General features: G+C 40.5%; 1 protein-coding gene across 1 annotated transcript; it reads right to left on the minus strand.

Moving 5' to 3' along the window:
* Positions 1 to 241: 241 nt before the first annotated feature.
* LOC129558392 (olfactory receptor 7A17-like) lies at positions 242 to 2,163 on the minus strand. Its single transcript, XM_088838397.1, has 2 exons — positions 2,152 to 2,163; positions 242 to 1,234 (listed from the first exon to the last, which is right to left on the minus strand). The coding sequence occupies exon 2, from the start codon at positions 1,205 to 1,207 to the stop codon at positions 242 to 244; it is 966 nt and encodes a 321-aa protein (XP_088694523.1). The 5' UTR covers positions 1,208 to 1,234; positions 2,152 to 2,163.
* Positions 2,164 to 23,552: the final 21,389 nt, after the last annotated feature.

Genomic DNA, 23,552 nt, shown 5'->3' on the forward strand with positions numbered 1-23,552 from the left:
CTAAGGGAAAGAAGCCAATCTAAAAATGGCAACATACTGTGAATTCAAAAAAGCACAACTTTAAAAAATACCTAAATGATAGAATGAAAAGAAAGTATAATAAAGTGAGTAACTGAGGTTGTATAGAAAAGTTGAATTTTTATAACAATGGATATCCAAGAAAATAAGTAGAAGGAGCAAATTTTATTCCACACTGAGGAAAGTGTCACAATTACTGATTCTCAGGCTTTGAGCAATGCAATCACGGACACTTCATCTGCCCCAGGACAGTTGGCCTTTTTATACCTACTATTCCATAGACTCTCTTCAGAGCCCTCTTTATGTCTGTGTTCCTCAGACTGTAGATGAAGGGGTTCAACATGGGTGTGACCACAGTGTACATCATGGAGGCTGTTGTACTTGAGTGTGAGTTGTGTGTAGCAGCAGAGCTAAGGTACACTCCTAGGCTTGTACAATAAAATAATAAGACAACTGAGAGATGAGATGCACAGGTGGAAAATGATTTAAACTTTCCCTGAGGTGATGAGATTCTTCGTATGGCAGAGACTATCTTAGAGTAAGAGTAAAGGATACCAGCAAACGGCCCACCAGCAAGTAGCACTGATGCCAAATACATCACCGTGTCATTAAGAAAGGTGTTAGAACAGGCAAGTTGGAATATCTGCTTGAGCTCACAAAAAAAGTGGGGAATTTCCACCTCTGTACAGAAGGTCAGTTGCAAAACCATTAAACTTTGTGACAAGGAATACATAGCACTCATCATCCAGGACACCAATACCAGCGCTCCACAGAGCCGAGGGTTCATGATGACTGTGTAGTGCAGGGGGTGGCAGATGGCCACGAAGCGGTCATAGGCCATCACTGTCAGGAGGAAGTCATCTAATTCTACAAATATGTAAAAATACACCTGGACGATGCAGCATTCATAGGTGATGACTTTGCTCTGAGTCTGGATATTCCACAGCATCTTTGGGATGGTGGTGGAGGTGAAGCAGATGTCTACAAAGTACAGGTTGGAGAGGAAGAAGTACATGGGGGTGTGAAGGTGGGAGTCAGAGATGGTGACCAGGATGATGAGCAGGTTTCCAAACACAGTGATCAGGTACATGGAGAGGAAAAGCCCAAAGATGAGGGGCTGCAATTCTGGATCCTCTGAGAATCCCAGAAGAAAAAATTCAGAAAATTGTGTATTGTTACCTGGTTCCATGTGGTGGAGGTGACTATCAGGAAAAATTAAAATAACATGACCAATTTTCACACAGTTCCCATACTGCAATTTCTATTTTGCTCTCAATAAATTAATTTTAATATCTTGTGTTTAGAAAAGTTCTATTTCATCTCTTCTTGGGCATTTTTGACCCATTCTCAGCATATTCCCAAGGAAATCATGCATTCTACAGCTGTAACGAGAAATACTTTCATACATTTAAAGAATATATATTGAGTGTCAACCATGTTCAAAGCACATATTGTTTAGTCGCTATGCCGAATCTGGCACTTTTGAGACCCCCTGGACTGTATGCAGCCTTCCAGGCTCCTCTGCCCATGGGATTTCCCAGGCAAGAATACTGGAATGGGTTGCCATTTCCTTCTCCAGGTGATCTTCTCAACCCGGGGACTGAACCCGCCTCTCCTGCATTGCCAGGCAGATTCTCCTCCACTGAGCCACCTGGCAAGTCCCTCCAAACAAATACAGGTAACAGATACATGATGCTGGAAAACGGAAGTTTTCACAATCCAGTGATGCTGAAAAATGATGTGCAAATATAACACAATATGTCAAGTAATAACAGTTGATATGAAGAAAACAAACCTAGATATAAAAGAGAGTAGTAGGAGGCATTTTCCTATAGTGAGTTTTCAGGTAAGGCCAGCAAACAAGGTGATAATTGAACTGATAGTACAAGAAAGGGTGGGAAGGATCTAGTATGACATCAATAGAAATACGTGCCTGGCGAGGGAATGGCCACTACAAAAGACCTAAGGAAAATGCTTGTTCCTTGCACTTTATGAATTTAGTTGCAAAAGCATCCTGTGAATTAAAGCATCTCCCATCCTCAATACCTTCTGCTGACTGAGGTCTGGGCTATGTGATAAGGCACCTTAATACATGAGTCCAAGCGCCTCTGCTTTAAGAACTCTTCTCAAGGCACAAGCAGACACACACACACGCGCGAGCGCGCGCGCGCGCGCGCTCACACCATGTCCTCCTGGGCTATATTCCTAGCACACATTTCTCACCCAGAACCACCATCCTCACACCATATACCATTATAACTCAAGCTGATCATGTCAGATCATCTTTCTCCTACAGAATATATAAATGTCACCCGGAAATTCTAGTTCATAGACTGCCCATGGACCAATAAACTGGGGTTCATTTTTATGATCACTTTCAGCTTTTTATTTAGAGAAATATAAAAAAGTATGTGTGTGTGTGAAAGAGAGGCGGAGGTAGAGAGAAGAGGGAAATGAAATAGACATTAGAGGGTAAAAGATTTAATAAGCTCTAATGGTCCCTGGACTATGTGATGAATTAAAGCTTTCTCTGTTTGGCAACATTCCAATTCCAGTTATCTTTACCGGATGCTCAGGAAAAATAATTTACAAAAAGAAAACTACATGTTTTCCTTAACAGAAACAGTTATGCTTTTATAATGAAAGAAGCCTGAAATATGTGACTACCCCAAAAGAAAAATGGGCAAAGTAAATAAACCAACAAAAGTGAATATCCAAAGGAAAACAGCAAAAGCTAAACATGTTTTATATAAAGCAATAGAAGACATTTTCCCCAAATCTTTTTTCATTTATTTGACTAATTTTTTACTGTTCTGTAGGGAATGAGGCAAGCTCTCTCCCAGTTTCCTTATGGGGCATCCAGTGTTGTTATTCTTGGAGTTTACACACTATCAAATTTTTAAAATAAATCTGATGTGCATACCCCACTATTCTCGTTTTTGTTCAACATGCAGAACGCTTTTCAAACTATTCTCTGTAAATTCTACAGACACCATGTCAATCCATCCTTTTGTCCTGAATATATTTCTCATAGGATTAATTCCTGAAGACTTTATATTATATAATAATAGATGCTCATTGTACTATTACTTCACCATGACAATGAAAAATCCTAATCATCAGAGACTTCAACTGCTATGGTCACTATTGTACTTTCAGAAAGATATGTGAATGTATGTGCATTTCTGTAGAAACTGGGGCATTCCAGGTGGCGCTAGTGGTAAAGAACCTGCCTGCCAATGCAGGAGCCATAAGAGAGGTAGGTTCAATTCCTGGGTCAGGAAGACCCCCTGGAGGAGGGAATGCAACCCTCTCCAGTATTCTTGCCTGGAGAACTCCATGGACAGAGGAGCCTGGTAGGCTGCAGTCCATAGGATCACAGAGTCAGATACAAATGAAGACACGCATGCAGGCAATCAGAAACGTATTTAAATATATGTGAAGTTACAAAATAAAGGGAATTGCAGGGAAAATAATTGAATAAATTAGTTCCAAAGCAATTGTATTCTTAAAAAATTGAATGGAGGTTCACACACTAACTAAAACAATATTAAAATAGTAATGATTTACTGATATCCAATTGGATGAATAATTAAACTGGGATATGTATAAACATGAATATAATATATATAATATAACAGATTTTGTTAAATACATATAAGATTGTGCTTCAATTTGGGAAGATTAGATTACAGAATAAATCAGAGGGATTATCTATCCAATATAAAAACCAATCCTTGTCGGTGAATACCTAGAAAACTGCACACTAAAATCCACTAGTGTGCAGAACTGTCTTACAGCAAGAAATCCTGCATAAGATAGACGTGTTTAACCAGCAAAATGAAAAAGCATTTTTATGGCATAAAAGTCCCCAAAAGGTCAACTGAGAAACAACAATTCTAAAAACCATTTCAAAAGCAGATAGTGGTAGAATAGAGGTTTATATCATCTGGGTATATAGTAATAAGTCAACACATCAAAATGACAATTCAAGTTATTATTATTTTTTTTATCAAACTCAGTAACAGTTAAGAAAAGAACACTTTTTCACAACCATCCATCTGGGGAAATACTTCCAGAGTTGTCACACAGTTTACAGTGGTACTTTGAAACAGGGAGCAAAGGTGCACTATCTGTATTTGCCGAGAGAAATTTAAAATATTGCACTGTGGAGAAAACGATCTGAACAACGGCAGAGATATTAAAAGTACAGAAGTTCTTTAACTGGAGGCTTCTCCGTCTCAGCACTGTTGACATTCTCGGGACAGGTTATTCTCTGTGGTGGGGTCTGTCCTGTGCCTTGCAGGATGCTTGAGCATCCCTGACCTCCACCCACTGTTCCCAGAGGAACACACAGATATTTCTACAAGCATTGTTCAGTGTTCCCAGGGAAACAAAGTTGCTCTTGCTTAGAAACACAGTTTAAATTTAACAATCTCAAATATTTTTGTAGGAATGATACATGAACATGAAGAGAAAGATTAGGAAAGACAGTCTGCAGTGTGAGTAGCACAGCCCCTTATGAAATACTAAACAGTTATTGAAATAATGAACCCATATTACATTGAATACTAGTCGATTGGAAGAAAATCCCTGGGGCATTATTGACCAGTATGGGGAAGGGGACACAGGTAGAAAAAACAAAACAAAACTGCACTGAATCAAGAGTATCTGTGATGTGCATAGGATTCTATTCATACATTTGTAGAAAAGTGTAGGAATAGGTGTTTCTGTATGAAAGAAAAGTTTAAAAGAAACCAAGCATATATGGGACAATGTTACTGAGAATACAGCTAGGTTAAGTGGTAGTGGTTTCAAAATAACTGAATGTAACAAGATTGAATGAATATCTATAACTAAGTTTCATAAAGACATGAACAGCAATAATTTAATCATATCAATGCTGGCCACTCATCCGATGTTAAATTGCCAAAGACTTGGAAATAAAATAAGAGAAGACAGTTTAAATGCAAGGAGGAAGAAGTATTCAAGTTCAGTTTTTTTTCTTAACCAAAGATACATGAATTCAAATATGTTCATGAAAGACAAAGGTGACATTTAATCAAATGGGTAAAAAATGATTTCTACATGATGTCCAAAGGTAATACAACTTTTAGAAATACATTTAACCACAAAAGATTAAAAGGAACAATAATACAGAGGGAGGATAAAGGGAGGAGGGAGGTGGGAGGGGGGTTCAGGAGGGGGAACTTATGTAAACCTGGAGTGAATTCATGTCAATATATGGCAAAACCAACCAATATGATATTGTAAAATAATTTGCCTCCAATAAAAAATAAATTAATTACTTAAAAAAATAAAAGGAACAATAAGGAAAAAGAAAGTAAAAGTTAGAAATATGTTTAATAGGTGGTTGTGTGTGTGTGTATGTGTGTGTGTTAAGTTGCTACAATCATGTCCAACTCTTTGCAACCCTATGGACCACAGTCCACCAGGCTCAGCTGTTCATGGGATTCTCTAGGCATGAATACTGGAGTGGGTTGCCATGCCCTCCTAAGGGGATCTTCCAGACCCAGTGATCCAGCTATTTCTCTTATGTCTCCTGCATTGGCACGTGGGTTCTTTACTACTAGCGTCACCTAAGATGAACATTATAAGTGGTTAATTGGCACTAAAAAATATGCAGAAAAACAATCACTGTCATGTTTTTAAAGCAAGTATTGTCAAGTGAAGAGTATTACAGTGACAGCTCAATTCTTTCAATAAAAAATGTAAAACGCAGTGGAGAGAACACCATATGACTGACTGACCATATAAAATTTATAAATTACCAAAAATTCCCACATATTCATCTATATATACATAAAATAACTAAATGGCAAGCATTTTCTGGAAAGAAAATAAAGCCTTCAATTCATTTTGAATAATGTGAGCCAAGACAGGAATAAGAACACTCCAACTGCAGAATACAAAGGGTTCTCGTGGACAATTTTTGATCAACAGAGCAAATGTGTAACACAGAGATAAATATATACATATGTGTGTGTGTGTTTGTGTGTGTGTGCTCAGTCATTTCCAACTCTTTCTACATAAGTATGCATATAAAACTTTTCAGCGATGGTCTTTCCAGATTGCCCAGTGGGTAAAGAATCTGCCTGTAATGCAGGAGACACAGGAAATGTGGATTTGATCCCTGGATGGCAATGATCCCATGGAGGAGGAAATGGGAACCTATTCAAGGATTCTTGCCTGGAGAATCCCATGGACAGAGGAGATGGCAGGCTACAGTCTATGGGGTTACAAAGAGTCAGACAAGACTGAGTGACTGAACATTACAACAAAGAGAAGGTACTATCTGTCAAGAATTTTTTTTTTTTTTAGTTTTTTTTTTCTGTCTTTTTAAAAAAATTTTTTTTTATTGGAGGCAAATTACTTTATATTAATATATTGGTTGGTTTTGCCATACATTGACATGAATCCACCCCGGGTGTACATATGTTCCCCTTCTTGAACCCCCCTCCCACCTCCCTCTTCCCCATATCCTCCCTCCAGGTCATCCCCATGCACCAGCCCCAGGCATCCTATATCATGCGTCGAACCTAGACTAATGATTCATTTCACATATGATAATATACATGTTACAATGCCATTCCTCCAAATCATCCCACCTTCACCCTCTCCCACAGAGTCCCAAAGACTGTTCTATACACCTATGTGATTATTTACAATATTGTAGCGCATTGCATCAACATGAATCAGCCATTGCATACATATGTTTGCAGGGATATATTTTCAGAAGCCCTTGGTTCAGATCTTACTCATTAATATTGAAACCGTCAAATATGACCCATCTTAAAAAAAAATCCTTACTTCACTGTGCATCTGTCCACATCTAATAACCTATTTCTCTACTCATGTTACTTTGTATTGTCATTAGGCTTATGTTCAAATTTTACTGGAAACACTTTATGCCTCCCATTCTCTCTTCTACTTGGACTTCCATTTTTATCATTTAATTGGCAGCACTGAGCCCTACATTACCGAGGTCAGTGTTTGCTTCTCTTTTGCCTGCATGCTCAGTCGCTCAGTTGTGTCCGACTCTTTGTGAGCCTGTGGACTGTAGCACACCAGGCTCCTCTATCCATGGGATTCTCCAGGCAAGAATCCTGAAATGAGTTGCCTGCCCTCCTCCAAGGAATCTTCATAACCCAGGGATCGAATCCATGTGTCTTATGTCTTCTGCGTTGCCAACCAGGTTCTTTACCACTAGTGACATCTGCGAAGCCCTTGCTCCTCTTTTAGTCCTAAGTAAATACATTTATTCATGAATTAAGGTTTCCTGAGTGGTGCTAGTGATAAAGACTCCACTACCAATGCAGGAGATGCAAGAGACTCAGGTTCAATCTCTGGGTTGGGAAGACCCCATGAAGGGGGAAATGGCAACCCACTCCAGTATTCTTGCCTGAAAAATTCCATGGACATAGGAGCCTAGCAGGCTACAGTCCATGGGGTTGCAAAGAGTTGAACATGACTGAGTGAACGAGCAAGTACACCCAATAATCAGGATAGCAAACTACCACACTAATCTCTGGTGTCTGAGTTAGGCTGGACTCAATCACAGGTGACCTCAGATAAATGTTCAAGATTTGCATTGTATTTCTCTCCACAGTGTCTACTGGGCACTCAGACTCACCTAGATGGGAACTGAAAGAAAGGTCTTTGTGTGGAAGTTCAAATGCCTCCTGGAGGGCTGATAATAGAAACTGATGCTCTGTCCCCACCAGACAGCTGGAGGGAGTAAAGGACTGGTTTCCCAGCCAAAGTCAGGTTTTCAAAGGAAACATGTCCTGTGGCATCCAAGATTTCTCAGGCTGAGGGGACAACAGCAGAGGACTTTTTAGAGCTCACCTGGCTTCTCATTAGGCATCTTTCTGCTGTAACACCCTTGGGGGACAAGGGTTTAGACAGAAAGGAAAATTTTCTAGTTCATTCTTTGTTCCCAAGAGACCAGTTTACAAAGCAGATGAATTCTGTTCTTATTACTCCTTCTCCTTAATTCTCCTGTGTCCAGAGGTCTAAACCATCCTAGAGTCTTATCGCAATCCCAGCTAAAATTTCCTCAAAGTCTAAGGTTAAGAATTCTCACTTAATTAAGTCCCTCGGATCTTTCAAGTTTTCACTAGTGGTGAACACATAACTCCTGATAGTTCTAAAAAATATTTTATGAGTATGACAACTTTGTCCCTTCATATAAAACCTTAGGCACTACACTCCTTGGCTCCCTGATATTCTTGCCAACACAATTAGGATTTTTATGCTTATATCAGAAGTTAAGAGCTGTCCTTTAGTACGTCATCATGTTTTTAATTATGAGATAAATTTAGATATTTTTATACAGTATAACCTAACAGCACATTATATGGACTGTCTGCTTTAATTTTTATAGAACTTCATGCTGTGATATAGTCTTCTTATATATTTTGACTTCATTCTGCATTATAGAAATGAGACACAGAGGGGTTTAATGTTCTGCTCCAAGGTATGAACAAGGAAGGGCTGGAGTCTGGATGGGGGGGGGGTCTTGATTGTCAGAATGCTTTTAGTTCATAAATTCCATGGCAGTGATTTGCAATCAGAGATGACTTTGCAGCAGGTGATATTTTTCAGGGTCTAAAGGGATCCTAAACATGTAATGCATATGAAAGTATCCAATGCTTATCATTATACTGCCTCAAATACCATCAGTGAAAAGGTATAAAATCTATTCTAGTCCAGAATTTTTCTAAAGTACCTGTTCTTAAAAATTACCAAGAACTATAGTTGAAATGAAAACTATGATTCAGCAGGTCTGATTCAAGGTACCAGGGACTCTGCATTTCTAACAATATCCTACATGTTCTTAACACTGCATATCATTGTCTAGGTAGCAAGGAAATGTTTCTGTTATTAAATCCTGCAGATTTAGATATTTTTATACAGCTAGTGGCTCAGACAGTAAAGAATCTGCCTTCAATGCATGAGACCTGGGTTTGATCCCTGGGTTGGGAAGATCCCATGGAAGAAGGCATGGCAACACACTCCAGTATACATTTGCATGGAGAATCTCCATGGACAGAGCAGCCTGACAGACTACAGTCCATGGGATCACAAAGAGTCAGACATGACTGAGCAACTAAGCACAGGACAGCACACACACTATAACCAAACTTAGTTCATTATAGGGACTGCCCACTTTCAGTTTTATACTAGTTTATTCTGTGATGTAGTCTTCTTATGTACTTCCTTCTCCATTACAGACATGAGACACAGCGGGGTTTAATGTTCTGTTCAAAAGTATAAACCAAGAAAGTCTTGATTGGGAGTCTCAATTATCCAAACACTTTTAGTTCACAAGTTCCGTGGCAGTGATTCTCAATCAGAGATGACTTTGCAGCTGGTCGTGTTTTTCAGTGTCTAAAGGGATCCTACACGTGTAATGCATAGGACAGCATCCAATACAAATAGTTATACTGCCTCAGATACCATTAGTGAAAAGGAATAAAACTTATTCTAGTCTAGCACTTTCCTAAGTTGACTATTCTTAAAAATTGCCAAGGACTATAATTCAAATGCAAATTATGATTCAGCCGGTCTGATTCAAGGTACCAGGCATTCTGTTTTTCTGACAACGTCCTACATGTTCTTGATGCTGCAGGTCCTTGTATGGGTAGCAAGAAAATGATTCTGTTAGACTCAGATATAAACAGTTTTAGGTCTTCATCAAGAGTCTTCCATGTATGTAATTTTGAACATTTCATTCACTTTTAAAGCAGTGGTAGATTCTGTTTGATTTTTTTAGTGGGAGAAGTCAAGGGTGGGATGGTTTGAGAGAATAGCATCGAAATATGTACATTACCGTATGTAAAACAGATGACCAGTGCAAGATCAACTCATGAAGTAGGGCCCCCAAAGCCAGGGATCTGGGACAACCTAGAGGGATCAAGTGGGGAGGGAGGTGGGAGGGGGTTCAGGATGGGGGTGGAATACATGTATACCTATGGCTGTTTCATGTTGATATATGGCAAAAAAAAAAAAACATCAAAAATGTCATATGGTAATTATCTTCCAGTTAAAGTAATCTTTTTAAAAAGAACTTTTGAGTGACATCAAGTGATATATATCTGAGAAAACACATTTTAATAGCCAGAATAATATACTCAGAAGATAACCACACCCCATTCTCAAGACCTTTTGAATACCATATCTAGGTAGCAAGGGAGGTACTCGAGTGGGTAACGTATCCCTTCTCCAGGGGATCTTTCCAACCCAGGAATTGAACCTGGGTCTCCTGCATTGCAGGCAGATTCTTTACCAGTTGAACTACCAGGGAAGCCCGAGATTATATTAGCAAGGGGAAGAAAGTGGATAATCATTGATCTTGGTATCAGATTAGCATGGGTATTCAGCTTAGAATCATGTAATCACAGTGATCCTCTAAATGCAGAATGAGAAAGGAAGAAGTGGCTCAGATGGTAAAACATCTGTCTGCAATGCTGGAGACCCAGGTTTGATCCTTGGGTCGGGAAGATCCCCTGGAGAAGGAAATGGCAACCCACTCCAGTACTCTTGCCTGGAAAATCCCATGGACAGAGGAGCCTGGAAGGCTATAGTCCATGGGGTTGCAAAGAGTAGAGTCAGATAGATAGTTTTAAATACTCTGCACCTGGGTTTGAAGATGGAGGAAAGACCATGAACCAAGGAATGCTGGTGGCCACTAAAAGTAAAACAGCAAAGGGAACGCATTGTCCTCTGGAGTGTTCAGGAGGATCACGGTCCTACAGACATCATAATTTTAGCTCAGTGAGACTTCAGAGTTCTGAAGAGTTTAAGATACATATATGTTTTAAGCCACTGGCATGGTACTTTGTTATAGTACTTTAAGACAGGTATTTGTTTCAAGCCACTAATGTGATAATTTGTTACAAGAACATGCATGTATGCTAAGTCACTTCAGTAGTATCTGATTCTTTGTGGCCCCATGGACTGTAGCCCTCCAGTCTCCTCTGTTCATGGTGGTTCTCCAGGTAAGAATACAGGAGTGAGTTGCTGTGCCCTCCTCCAAGGAGTCTTCCCAAACCAGTGATAGAACCTGTGTCTCTTCCAGGGTCAATAGGTATCTAATAGAGATGTGTGTCCAATTAGATATTGTTCTTGGAGCTGAGTTTAAATTCAATTCAATCAGTGAGTTTCCCTCATCTAAAGGTATTTTGTGGTGAAATCCTACCTTAAACAGGAGGCAACTGAGTCCTTTTTGAGGTATTCTGACTCATTAGCTGCTAGACAAAATTTCTCATTGCCTAAAGATAAATATGGTTCTAACTGTGAGGTATTTGAGGATGTAAGATGAGAAAACTAAATCATTATTAATATTCTGGGCACACATTCTGCTAAAATGTTTTCTGTCAATATTTCTAAATTTTTAATTTTCTGTTATTTCAAGCATCTGTTCTTTTCACTTCCATCCCTCTAACTTCCTCTCAAGTTTATTTTTAACTTGGGATGGGATTACAAATGAGACTGTAGGCATGTGCATACAAGTGTGAGTGTATTAATTTCAGAGAAAGGTGTTTACAGATGCAGGCACATACGTACATACATATGAATCTAACCTTGAACTTAGGTTGGAAACGTGAATGACTTTTCTAACAGGGCTTCCCTGGTGGCTCAGAGGGTAAAGCATCTGCCTCCAAGGTAGGAGACCCCGGTTCGATCCCTGGGTCGGGAATATCCCCCTGAAGAATGAAATGGCAACTCACTCCAGTACTCATGTCTGGAGAATCCCATGGACGGAGGAGTCTGGTAGGCTAGAGCTCATGGGGTCGCAAAGAGTCTGACATGATTGTGCGATTTCACTTTCACTTTTTTTTTTAAAACAGAAATGACTTTTCTAAAAGAAAGGACTCCGCAAAGTGTTTCTATACATTTCATTCATTCTTCACAGCATCCATGTGAAGTTTGGATTTGTCATCACAACTTCTGAAGTAGGTAAACCTGAGACTCAGGTCAATTACTTTATTAACAATAAATTTTCAAAGAAATTAAAACATTGTTCATTTTTGAACTATTAAAAAAATGAACCAGGTAGTATGTACAGCCAATTTTTGAAATTCAGCAAATAGGATGCTTTAAAAAATGGCAGTTTATTGTATATAATTACTCTTCAAGGGATGAGAGTTTAAAACTTCTGGTTTTGCGTGGTTCAGGGTAATAAGGAAAATCCATGTGGTTGCTACTGCTGCTGCTGCTAGTCACTTCAGTCGTGTCCGACTCTGTGTGACCCCACAGACGGAAGCCCACCAGGCTTCCCCGTCCCTGGGATTCTCCAGGCAAGAACTCTGGAATGGGTTGCCATTTCCTTCTCCAATGTGTGAAAGTGAAGTCGCTCAGTCGTGTCCGACCCATAGTGACCCCACGGACTGCAGCCTACCAGGCTCCTCCATCCATGGGATTTTTTAGGCAAGAGTACTGGAGTGGCTTGCCATTGCCTTCTCCGCCGTGTGGTTGAGTCACACACAAAACTGGGAGGTATCTCTTTAAACAAGGAAGAAAGCAAAGTGTTATATATGGATATAGGAATAGTAAAATTAAAATGAAGAAATTAACATTTGATACCATTTGATACTGAAACACAGTTTCAGTTTTTTTTTTTTTTTCTTGTAAATAGATGGGAAATAGATGGGGAAACAGTGGAAACAGTGTTAGACTTTATTTTTTGGGGGCTCCAAAATCACTGCAGATGCTGATTGCAGCCATGAAATTAAAAGACACTTACTCCTTGGAAGGAAAGTTATGACCAACCTAGATAGCATATTAAAAAGCAGAGACATTACTTTGCCAACAAAGGTCCGTCTAGTCAAGGCTATGGTTTTTCCCGTGGTCATGTATGGATGTGAGAGTTGGACTGTGAAGAAAGCTGATCGCCGAAGAATTGATGCTTTTGAACTGTGGTGCTGGAGAAGACTCCTGAGAAACCCTTGGACTGCAAGGAGATCCAACCAGTCCATTCTAAAGGAGATCAATCCTGGGTGTTCATTGGAAGGACTGATGCTGAAGCTGAAACGCCAATACTTGGCCACCTCTTACGACGAGTTGACTCACTGGAAAAGAGTCTGATGCTAGGAGGGATTGGGGGTGGGAGGAGACGGGGACGACAGAGAATGAGTTGGCTGGATGGCATCACTGACTCGATGGACATGAGTTTGAGTGAACTCCGGGAGTTGGTGATGGACAGGGAGGCCTGGCGTGCTGTGATTCATGGGGTCACAAAGAGTCAGACACGACTAAGCAACTGAACTGAACTGAAAGACTAATCTATATATATATAAAGAAGAAATCGGCAGAAAATGGCTCAAAACAGAAGAGCATTACAACTGCACACACTATCATGGAGGAGTCTTTAAAACACAAAATAGAGACTGACAACTGACAGTAGGCCCATGAAGAAGAGACTATCAGAACTCAGATCAAATCCCATAGTGTATTCCTATTTGACAGTAAAGACATTATGTTAAACCATTTGCTTTTAGTACAACTTGTTATGCATCAACAATCTGATAAAATAACCCAAGTGAATAGAACTGAGTGAAATTACAATAATGTATGAGTTCTCATTTTAGGCATTTGTTCTGATATTTAATAGAATTTATAATTACTCAGTTATTTAAGTCTATTTCATATAACTGTACTAAAAAGTGATTCCATTGATGCTTTTTTTAATATGAAATTTTAAAATTTATTCATTTTAATTGGAGGCTAATTACTTTACAATATTGTAGTGGTTTTGCCATACGTTGACATGAATCCTCCACATGTGTATATGTGTTCCAGGTAACCATAACAGGCTAAAAGGATATGCCTGTTTGTTCAATAATATGTGACTATGAATCACAGGACCAGAGTGAATTTAAGCTCTTAGTGAGCTGGACTTTGGAAATAAACATATATATATGTTTATACATATATATACATATATACATAACATATACATATATATATGATATTTATATGGCTTATTCAATATCTTTTAGTGATTATGATAAAATTTAGAATTGGGAAGATATTTCATTTAGAACAATGGAAGGAATCATATTTGTAGGTAACAATGTAAGTTTTCAAGGCAAAGAAGAAAGATAATTCAATATAAAATATAATTACACCAAACAATCCTTCACACCAATGATAAACCCCTTTATATATGGACACTGATCTTACATACACCAGAAAAATTAATTTGCATAGTTAAAATCTAGTATAAATATGTGCTTCATTTTAGTTAGGGTCATCTTAGACTCTAGACATTGCTACATCAAACTTTTTATTGAAATTGGTGTTTCACATAGACTACCATTGGAGACATGCATTGATGATCAATTTTTCCAGTGACTCTGATAATGATGGCTCAGCAGATAAAGAAACTACCTGCAATGCAGGAGATGCAGGAAATGTGGGTTGGATCCCTGGGTCCAGAAGATCCCTTGGAGTAAAAAATGGTAACCCCTTCAAGTATTGCTGCCTGAAAAATCCCACAGACAGAGGAGTCTGGTGGGCTATAGTCGATGGGATGGCAAAGAGTCAGACACTACTGAGCCACTGAGCATGCACTGGTAACAAATATGCACACCGAGCTAAATAAAGAACGAGATCCTAGAGGGAATAAAATGGAATTCCTTGCTATGAAACACACTATATGTTAAAGTCTACATTTTTGGGAAGATTAATTATGGTAGTGATGTACAAAAGGAATGATGAACCAAAAGTGTTAAACTGAGATTTCATGTTCTTATGAAATTATGTCATTGGATTTAGTCACCAATGTAGTTTTTCATTTTCAAAAAGGTAACAGAACTCATGATTATTCAAATGAAATAAACTTTATCTACATATAACATGGAAAAGTAATCTCTCTGCTTTTTACATTGCCAACAAAGGTCTGTCTAGTCAAAGCTATGGTTTTTTCCAGTAGTCATGTATGGATATGAAAGTTGGACTATAAAGAAAGCTAGGTGCCAAAGAATTGATGCTTTTGAACTGTGCTGTTGGAGAAGAATCTCGAGAGTCCCTTTACTGCAAGGAGATCCAACCAGTCCATCCTAAAGGAAATCAGTCCAGAATATTCATTGGAAGGACTGATGATGAAGCTGAAACTCCAATCCTTTGGCCACCTGATGTGAAGAACTGACTCCTTGAAAAAGACTGTGATGCTGGAAAAGATTGAAGGAGGGAGGAGAAGGGGATGACAGAGGATGAGATGGTTGGATGACATCACCGACTTGATGGGCATGAGTTTGAGTGTTGCAGAAACCAGTACTCGAGAAACCAAGCGCCACACTCAGAAAGTTGGAGAACTGAGGCTTATTAAGCTAGCGGAACCAGAGGAGTTAACACTCCAAGCTCTGAGCACCGAACAAAGGGTTACAGAGCTTTTATACATGAACAGGCATCATTAAGTGGGTTCGCCCATTTGGAGGGGTTGGGCGATTGCAAGCAGCAAGACAAGGGTGAGTGAGATAAGCTCCAGTTCCTAGTATTGTGAGTCCCCACCTTCTGAGACCTATGTGATCTAGACTTTGCAAGAAACAAGCTGAGATACAGAGGCGGAAGGAGCAGGAAATTATGCAAAATTTTAACTTTTCCTCTTCATTCCCGCTTCTTGATGCTTCTATCACTCATTGCAGAAAGCATCATCTCTTTTTGGTAGGACATTCATAGCTCTCAATTGATTAGGGGGCTTTATTGAGCTATTACCATTTGTAACTTTTTGGATTTAATTAGAGAGATTTTGAACTGGTTAATCGCAAGAGCGTCACAAAGAATACAAAGAGAGGACCAGTTAAAGGGAGAAGCCACAAGGTCCAGCTCCAGATACCATTCCAATTACCCCAAGAATTTGCTAGTTCTTCTCCCTTTTTCATGATTCATTCCCTTAGCTGTTGGGCCATGTCCCTCAGTGTTCCTGATTGGTTTACATAAGAGCAGCATTCTTCATTCTAGAAGAGGCAGAATCCTCCCTTTTTGGCTGTCAGTAGGTCTGTGAAAGTGAAGTCGCTCAGTCGTATGGGACTCTTTGCGACCACGTGGACTGTAGCCAGCCAGACTCCTCCTTCCATGGGATTCTGCAGGCAAGAATATTGGAGTGGGTTGCTATTTCCTTCTCCAGGGGATCTTCCCGACCCAGGGATCGAACCCAGGTCTCCCACATTGCAGGCAGACGCTTTAACCTCTGAGCCACCAGGGAAGGTCTAGCCATTTCCTATTCTGTAAACCCACCTCCGCCAAGGAGTCTAGTTTGGTCCTGTAACAAAGAGCACAGCAATAATACTGACTAGGGATATAGGCCAGGGTTGACAATGAAAGTCATCAGTATTTTGATTGCTGGATCCTCAACTTCCACCGTGCGTTGACTAGTCAGCTTCCAGAGTGACTAGAGCAGGGCTCAGTGACCTTTGTGGGTGAGGGTGGTTGTCTTCGGAGCCGGACCTTGAGGTTTCTCGGGTCCTGAATTGCTTTCCAGGTATCCACATCACAGGAAGTAGCTGCCTTCTTGACTCTGGCGTGGTGGATCCAAGGCATGACACCCATAACTTTAACATTAGTAGGGGTTGCCATGATGACCGTGTGAGGGCCTGTCCAAACTGACTGAAGTGTTTGTTTTCCTTTTTTTCCTAATTTTTAACCCGTACCTCATCTCCTGGCTAATATGGACGAACCCAATTGCTCAAAGGAATGGGTGTCCTTTCTAAGGTTTATTGGGGATATGGTGGAAGGCTTTTCCCAAGGCCTGGAGGTGTTGGGAAATCTCCTGGTCAGCTAGTTGTTGTTGGTCTCCATTTAGTTTTTCTATCGCTGGAGGTGGTCTCCCATATAAGATCTCAAAGGGAGAATAGCCTAAGGACCTCGGGATGCATTGATGGAGGGAGATGAGAGTCCACAGAATGATAAGGCAGCTTGTTCCAGCATTGTCTGGGTGTTCCCCAGGGGATATGCTTGTTGTACTACTACTTGGAGAAAAAATTTAACAAGAAAGTTAAAGATATATTGCTCAAAGATTAATAGTAGTAGGAAAGAGGCTGTGGGGCTAGCCACGAGAACCAGATCCAGACACTGGTTTGTGACATTAGTGTTTCTCTAGGTATGAGAAGATGCAAGAATTTGAACTCACAAAAATCTTTACCTGAAAACATCTGACTATCTGAAGGCCTGTTTTCCGGATTTTTCCCAGAGCACAGAGTGCCTTATTTTTGGTCTCCACCCTGAACTTCTTTCAAGGGGATGTTAAAGGTCAGCATCATGTAGAGGTCATGATTTAATCTTTGTAGAGGCAACTTGCAATGGCCAACTTCCAGTCAGCAGGGCCCCTTCATAGGCACATATTTGACCATGTTTTGGGGGGCATGTCATGGCCATTGTGTCCTGTGGTGCTGGGAAGGCTCAATCCCAGGTCTACTGAAGATTCTTTGTTCTGTAAACAGAGAACCAAATTCCAGTCTGGTACCAGCTTACTATTAATAACAAAATTTGCTTATCTCCTTAACCTTAAAAAATCTTTTCCATAAATCTTGAAGAACTAGCAGTATTCTTCTAAAGGCATAAGAATGAAACCATAGAATGCATGCTTGAAAACTGATTCTATTGCAACTGACAAAGAAACCTGGTCACAATACTTCAATATGATAACTAGAATTATAATTGACCATAGTTTATCAGGGCATATCAGATCTATATGAATTTCACATAATTTTAGTATATCTATATTAGTAACATCAACCATATGGTATAACCTGAACAGACTTATCACCCCTTCAGCAGTACTTCTCATGTAATTTAACATGTCCAGTGAACACAGGTAGCTTAATAGCTCTTTGGGATGTCTCAGGGGCCCTCTGAAACATCTCAAAGTTAGCTAGAAGTCAAGTTAATTAGGAAGTTTTGTCGATAAATATCAAAAAGGTTTATAAAACTCAGTCAGATAGGATTATATAAGTCACTGTGAAATAATATTTAGTTAGCCAAAAACAAAAGAAGAGATGGCAAGAATATGCAGAAGAACTGTACAAAAAAGATCTTCACGATGAAGATAATCACGATGGCGTGATCACTCACCTGGAACCAGACATCTTGGAATGTGAAGTCAAGTGGACCTTAGAGAGCATCACGATGAACAAAGCTAGTGGAGGTGATGGAATTCTAATTGAGCTATTTCAAATCCTGAAAGATGATGCTGTGAAAGTGCTGCACTCAATATGCCAGCAAATTTGGAAAACTCAGCAATGGAAACAGGACTGGAAAAGGTCAGTCCTCATTCCAATCCCAAAGAGAGGGAATGCCAAAGAATGATCAAACTACCGCACAATTGCACTCATCTCACACGCTAGTAAAGTCATGCTCAAAATTCTCCAAGCTAGGCTTCAACAATATGTGAATCATGAACTTCCAGATGTTCAAGCAGGTTTTAGAAAAGGCAGAGGCACCAGAGATCAAATTGCCAACATCTGCTGGATTATGGAGAAAGCAAGAGAGTTCCAGAAAAACATCTATTTCTGCTTCATTGACTATGCCAAGGCCTTTGACTGTGTGGATCACAATAAACTGTGGAAAATTCTGAAAGAGATGGGAATACCAGACCACCTGACCTGCCTCTTGAGAAACCTGTATGCAGGTCAGGAAGCAACAGTTAGAACTGGACATGGAACAACAGACTGGTTCCAAATAGGAAAAGGAGTACGTCAAGGTTGTATATTGTCACCTTGCTTATTTAACTTATATGCAGAGTACATCATGAGGAACGCTGGGCTGGAAGAAGCACAAGCTGGAATCAAGATTGCCGGGAGAAAAATCAATAACCTCAGATATGCAGATGACACCACCCATATGGCAGAAAGTGAAGAGGAACTCAAAGGCCTCTTGCTGAAAGTAAAAGAGGAGAGTGAAAAGGTTGGCTTGAAGCTCAACATTCAGAAAACAAAGATCATGGCATCTGGTCCCATCACTTCATGGCAAATAGATGGGGAAACAGTGTCAGACTTTATTTTTTGGGGCTCCAAAATCACTGCAGATGCTGATTGCAGCCATGAAATTAAAAGACGCTTACTCCTTGGAAGGAAAGTTATGACCAGCCTAGATAGCATATTAAAAAGCAGAGACATTACTTTGCCAACCAAGGTCCGTCTAGTCAAGGCTATGGTTTTTCCCGTGGTCATGTATGGATGTGAGAGTTGGACTGTGAAGAAACCTGATCGCCGAAGAATTGATGCTTTTGAACTGTGGTGCTGGAGAAGACTCTTGAGAGTCCCTTGGACTGCAAGGGGATCCAACAAATCCATTCTGGAGATCAATCCTGGGTGTTCATTGGAAGGACTGATGCTAAAGCTGAAACTGCAATACTTTGGCCACCTCATGCGACGAGTTGACTCACTGGAAAAGAGTCTGATGCTGGGAGCGATTGGGGGAGGGAGGAGACGGGGACGACAGAGAATGAGGTGACTGGATGGCATCACCCACTCGATGGACATGAGTTTGAGTGAACTTCGGGAGCTGGTGATGGACAGGGAGGCCTTTCGTGTTGTGGTTCATGGGGTCGCTAAGAGTCGGACACGACTGAGCGACTGAACTGAACTGACTGAACTGAACAAAAGATTTCAAAGGTAAATATAGAACAGATCAATTAAGAGGTAAAGAAACTTAAATCTATTATTAAAAGCAGTTCAACATCTGAAGAAAGTATGTTATCTTAACAGAGAAAAAGGCTGAATTCAAGTTTTGCACCAGCTTACTTTAAACCATTTCCGTTCTGTTCCGTCGCTCAGTCGTGTCCGACTCTTTGCGACCCCGTGGACTGTAGCCTACCAGGCTTCTCCGTCCATGGGATTCTCCAGGCAAGAATACTGGAGTGGGTTACCGTTTCCTTCTCCAGGGGATCTTCCCGACCCAGGGATCGAACCCGGGTCTCCCGCATTGGAGGTAGACGCTTTAACCTCTGAGCCATCAGGGAAGCCCTTAAACCTCCTCTGCCAGTATTCAGAAGTTGCTTTGTGGAATTTGTTCAGCTTTCAAATGACCTTCTGATGAATCTGTGGGGGAGAAAGTGATCTCCCCGTCCTATTCCTTCATCTTAGTACTGCCATCTCACATTTTTAATAAAAGTATAAAAATAAAATTATATTTTATAAAGGGTAAAGAAAGTAGGTCTGACTTACAGGTGACTGTTACAGAAAGTGGTAAAAAATATTGTGGGAAGTGCACAATATTTTTTACCACTTTCTGTAACAGTCACCTGTAAGTCAGACCTACTTTCTTTACCCTTTATAAAATATAATTTTATTTTTATACTTTTATTAAAAATGTGAGATGGCAGTACTAAGATGAAGGAATAGGACGGGGAGATCACTTTCTCCCCCACAGATTCATCAGAAGATCATTTGAAAGCTGAACAAATTCCACAAAGCAACTTCTGAACACTGGCAGAGGAAAACAGGCACCTAGAAAGGCAGCACACTCTCTTCGAAAGGAGGTAGGACAAAATATAAAGATAAAAAGAGAGACAAAAGAGTTAGGGATGGAGACCCATACCAGGGAGGGAGTCGTGAAGGAGGAGACCTTTCCAAACACCAGGAAACCCTCTCATCGGCGGGTCTGTGGGGAGTTTTGGAATCTCAGAGGGCAATATAACCATGAGGGGGGAAAAAAACAAAACTCACAGATTATGCTCCTAACCGCAACTCCCAGCAGAGAAGTAGCCCAGACGTTCGTGTCCACCAGCAGTGAGTGGGGGCTGAACAGGGAGGTGCAGACTGCATGCTTAGGGTAAGGCCCAGGCCTGAATGCCTTGAAGATAATCTGAGGGAGCTAACGTGAGATAGCAGCCCAAACTGAGGGATCGCCAGTGAGAGGGAAAAAAGGAAAAGAGTGTGTGTGAGAGAGAACTTTCCCGGAAAAAGATCTAAGGCACAACCTGGTCTGCTCACAGAACAAAGGACTGAGTGACGACCAGAGGAGAGCTAGCTGGCTGCAGACCGGTCCCTCCCTGTGCTGGTGGCAGAGAGGCAGGCAGGTGACAGACAGAGCTGGAAGGCGAGGGGCAATCTCGGCACCAGAGACAGCATCCTCCACCAAACTGTGAGCAGATTCCCAGTTGCTAACCAAGTCTTTCTGGGATCCTGGGTGGTTGACATCCATCAGGAGGTTTGCAGTCAGAGATCAGCTCCCCGGAGCAGACACATGGCACACCTGAGACAGTACTCTCTTGGCGCACCTGGGAAACTGAGTGGCTGGGACCGGGGCGATGATAAGACTCTCCGCCCACCTGGGGAGAGTGCCTTCACTAAGCACCTGATCACCAGAGCTGCTCAGACCTGGGAAGGGCACAAAACGCAGGGCCAACTGAATCTGTGCCTTTGTAGAGTACCCAAGAACCTGAACCTGAGCAGCTTAGACCTGGGAAGTACACGCAACCCAGGGCCCGCTTTAGACAGTTCCCCTGCAGAGCAACCTGGAGCCTGAGCAGTGTAGACTGGGAAAGCACACACACCATGAGTGGGGGCAAACTCAGTGTGTCCCAGACACTGTGAGCACTCCCTACACATGCCAGTGATATTTGCAGTGTTCCTCCCTTCATACAGCACAACTGAACAAGTGAGCCTAAATAAATGACAACCTTCCCCGCCTTGTGTCAGGGCAGAAATTAGACACTGAAGAGACTTGCAAACAGAGGAAGCCAAAATAAACAAAGAAGAGGAAACTGCTTTGGAAATGACAGGTGCAATAGATTAAAATCCTGTAGTTAGCATTGACTACATTGGAAGAGGGCTATAGACCTTGAGAAGGACTATAAGCTGGAACAAGGAACTATCTGAAACTGAACTGACCCCACACTGCCCTCAACAGCTCCAGAGAAATTCTTAGATTTATTTTACTATTATCCTTTTTTAATTTTTTAAAAAAATTTAAGTTCTTCATTACTCTAATTTTCATTTTTGAAAACTACTGTTACCTTGCAAAAAATACCCTATTTTTAAAGCAAATTTCGTATATATATATATTTATAAGTTTTGCGATTTTTAAAAAAAATATTGTGTTTTTCAGATCTAATCTCTAATCTAAATCTAATCTCTAGTCTAGGTTTTTAATCTTTGCTTTTGCGCATTTATTATCAATTTTGAACCTTTAAGAATCCAATCTTCAGTACCCATTTTTACTTAGGAGTGTGATTACTGGCTTGATTGCACTGCCCCTTTGGCTTTCCTTTTTCTCTGTCAGGTCACCTCTATCTCCTCCCTCCCCCTTCTCTTCTCTACTTAACTCTGGGAATCTCTTTGGGTGTTCAGGGCTGTGGAGAACACTTAGGGAATGGATTACTGGCTAGATTGGTCTCTCCCTTTTTGATTCCCCCTATTCTCCTCCTGGTCACTTTTACCTCCCTCCTTCCTCTTCTCTTCTCCATGTAACTCTGTGAACCTCTCTGGGTGTCCCTTATTGTGGAGAATCGTTTCACCATTAACCTAGATGTTTTATCATTGGTGCTGTATGGACGAAGAAGTTTTGAAGCTATTGTAAGAATAAGACTGAAAACCAGAGGCAGGAGGTTTAAATCCAAAGCTTGAGAACACCAGAAAACTCATGACTCCAGGGAACATTAATTGACAAGAGTTCTTTCAAAAGCCTCCATGCCTACACTGAAACCAAGCTCCACCCAAAAGCCAAGAATTTTCAGATCAAGACATACCAAGCTAATTATCCAACAATGCAGGAACATAAAATACAGGCAGGAAAAATTCACACCAAACCCATAGACACCTCACAACTCACTACTGGACACTTCATTGCACTCTATAGAGAACAGATCCAGCTCCATCCACCAGAACACTGATGAAAGATTGCCTAACCAGTAAAATTTGACAAGCCATTTGTCCAACCCCACCAACAGTGAGGAACCTCCACAATAAAGAGGAACCACAAACTTCCAGCATACAGAAAGGCCACCCCAAACACAGCAATCTAAAACAATGTGAAAACGCAGAGAAATATTCAGCAGGTGAAGGACCATGATAAATGCCCACCAAACCAAACAGAAGAGAGGATATAGGGAGTCTCCCAGAAAAAGAATTCAGAACAATGACAGTAGCGATGATCCAAAAGCTTGAAAACAAAACAGAATGGAGTTACAGATAAATAATCTGGAGAGAAGGTTTGAGAAGATCCAAGAAAATTTTAACAAGGCCCAAGAAAAAATGAAAAAGAGTCACTCAAAAATGAATAATGAAATAACTGAGATCAGAAGCACTCTGGAGGGAACCAACAGTAGAATAACTGAGGCAGAAGATAGGATAAGTGAGGTGGAAGATAAAATGGTGGAAATAAGTGAGCAGAGAGGGAAAAAAGAAAAAAAGAATTAAAAGAAATGAGGACAACCTCAGAGACGTTTGGGACAATGTTATACACTCCAACATTAGAATCATAGGAGTCCTAGAAGAAGAAAACAAAAAGAAAGATCATGAGAAAATACTTGAGATAATAGTTGAAAAATTCCCTAAAATGGGGAA

This window comes from Moschus berezovskii, chromosome 8 (assembly GCF_049115385.1).
Source record: "Moschus berezovskii isolate FMDL1 chromosome 8, NW_MosBer_1.0, whole genome shotgun sequence".
In the NCBI taxonomy this organism is placed as follows: Eukaryota; Metazoa; Chordata; class Mammalia; order Artiodactyla; family Moschidae; genus Moschus; species Moschus berezovskii.

Bases quoted from the DNA above. Each gene is read 5' to 3' on its own strand.
- LOC129558392 (XM_088838397.1), bottom strand. From the start codon at position 1,207: ATGGAACCAGGTAACAATACACAATTTTCTGAATTTTTTCTTCTGGGA.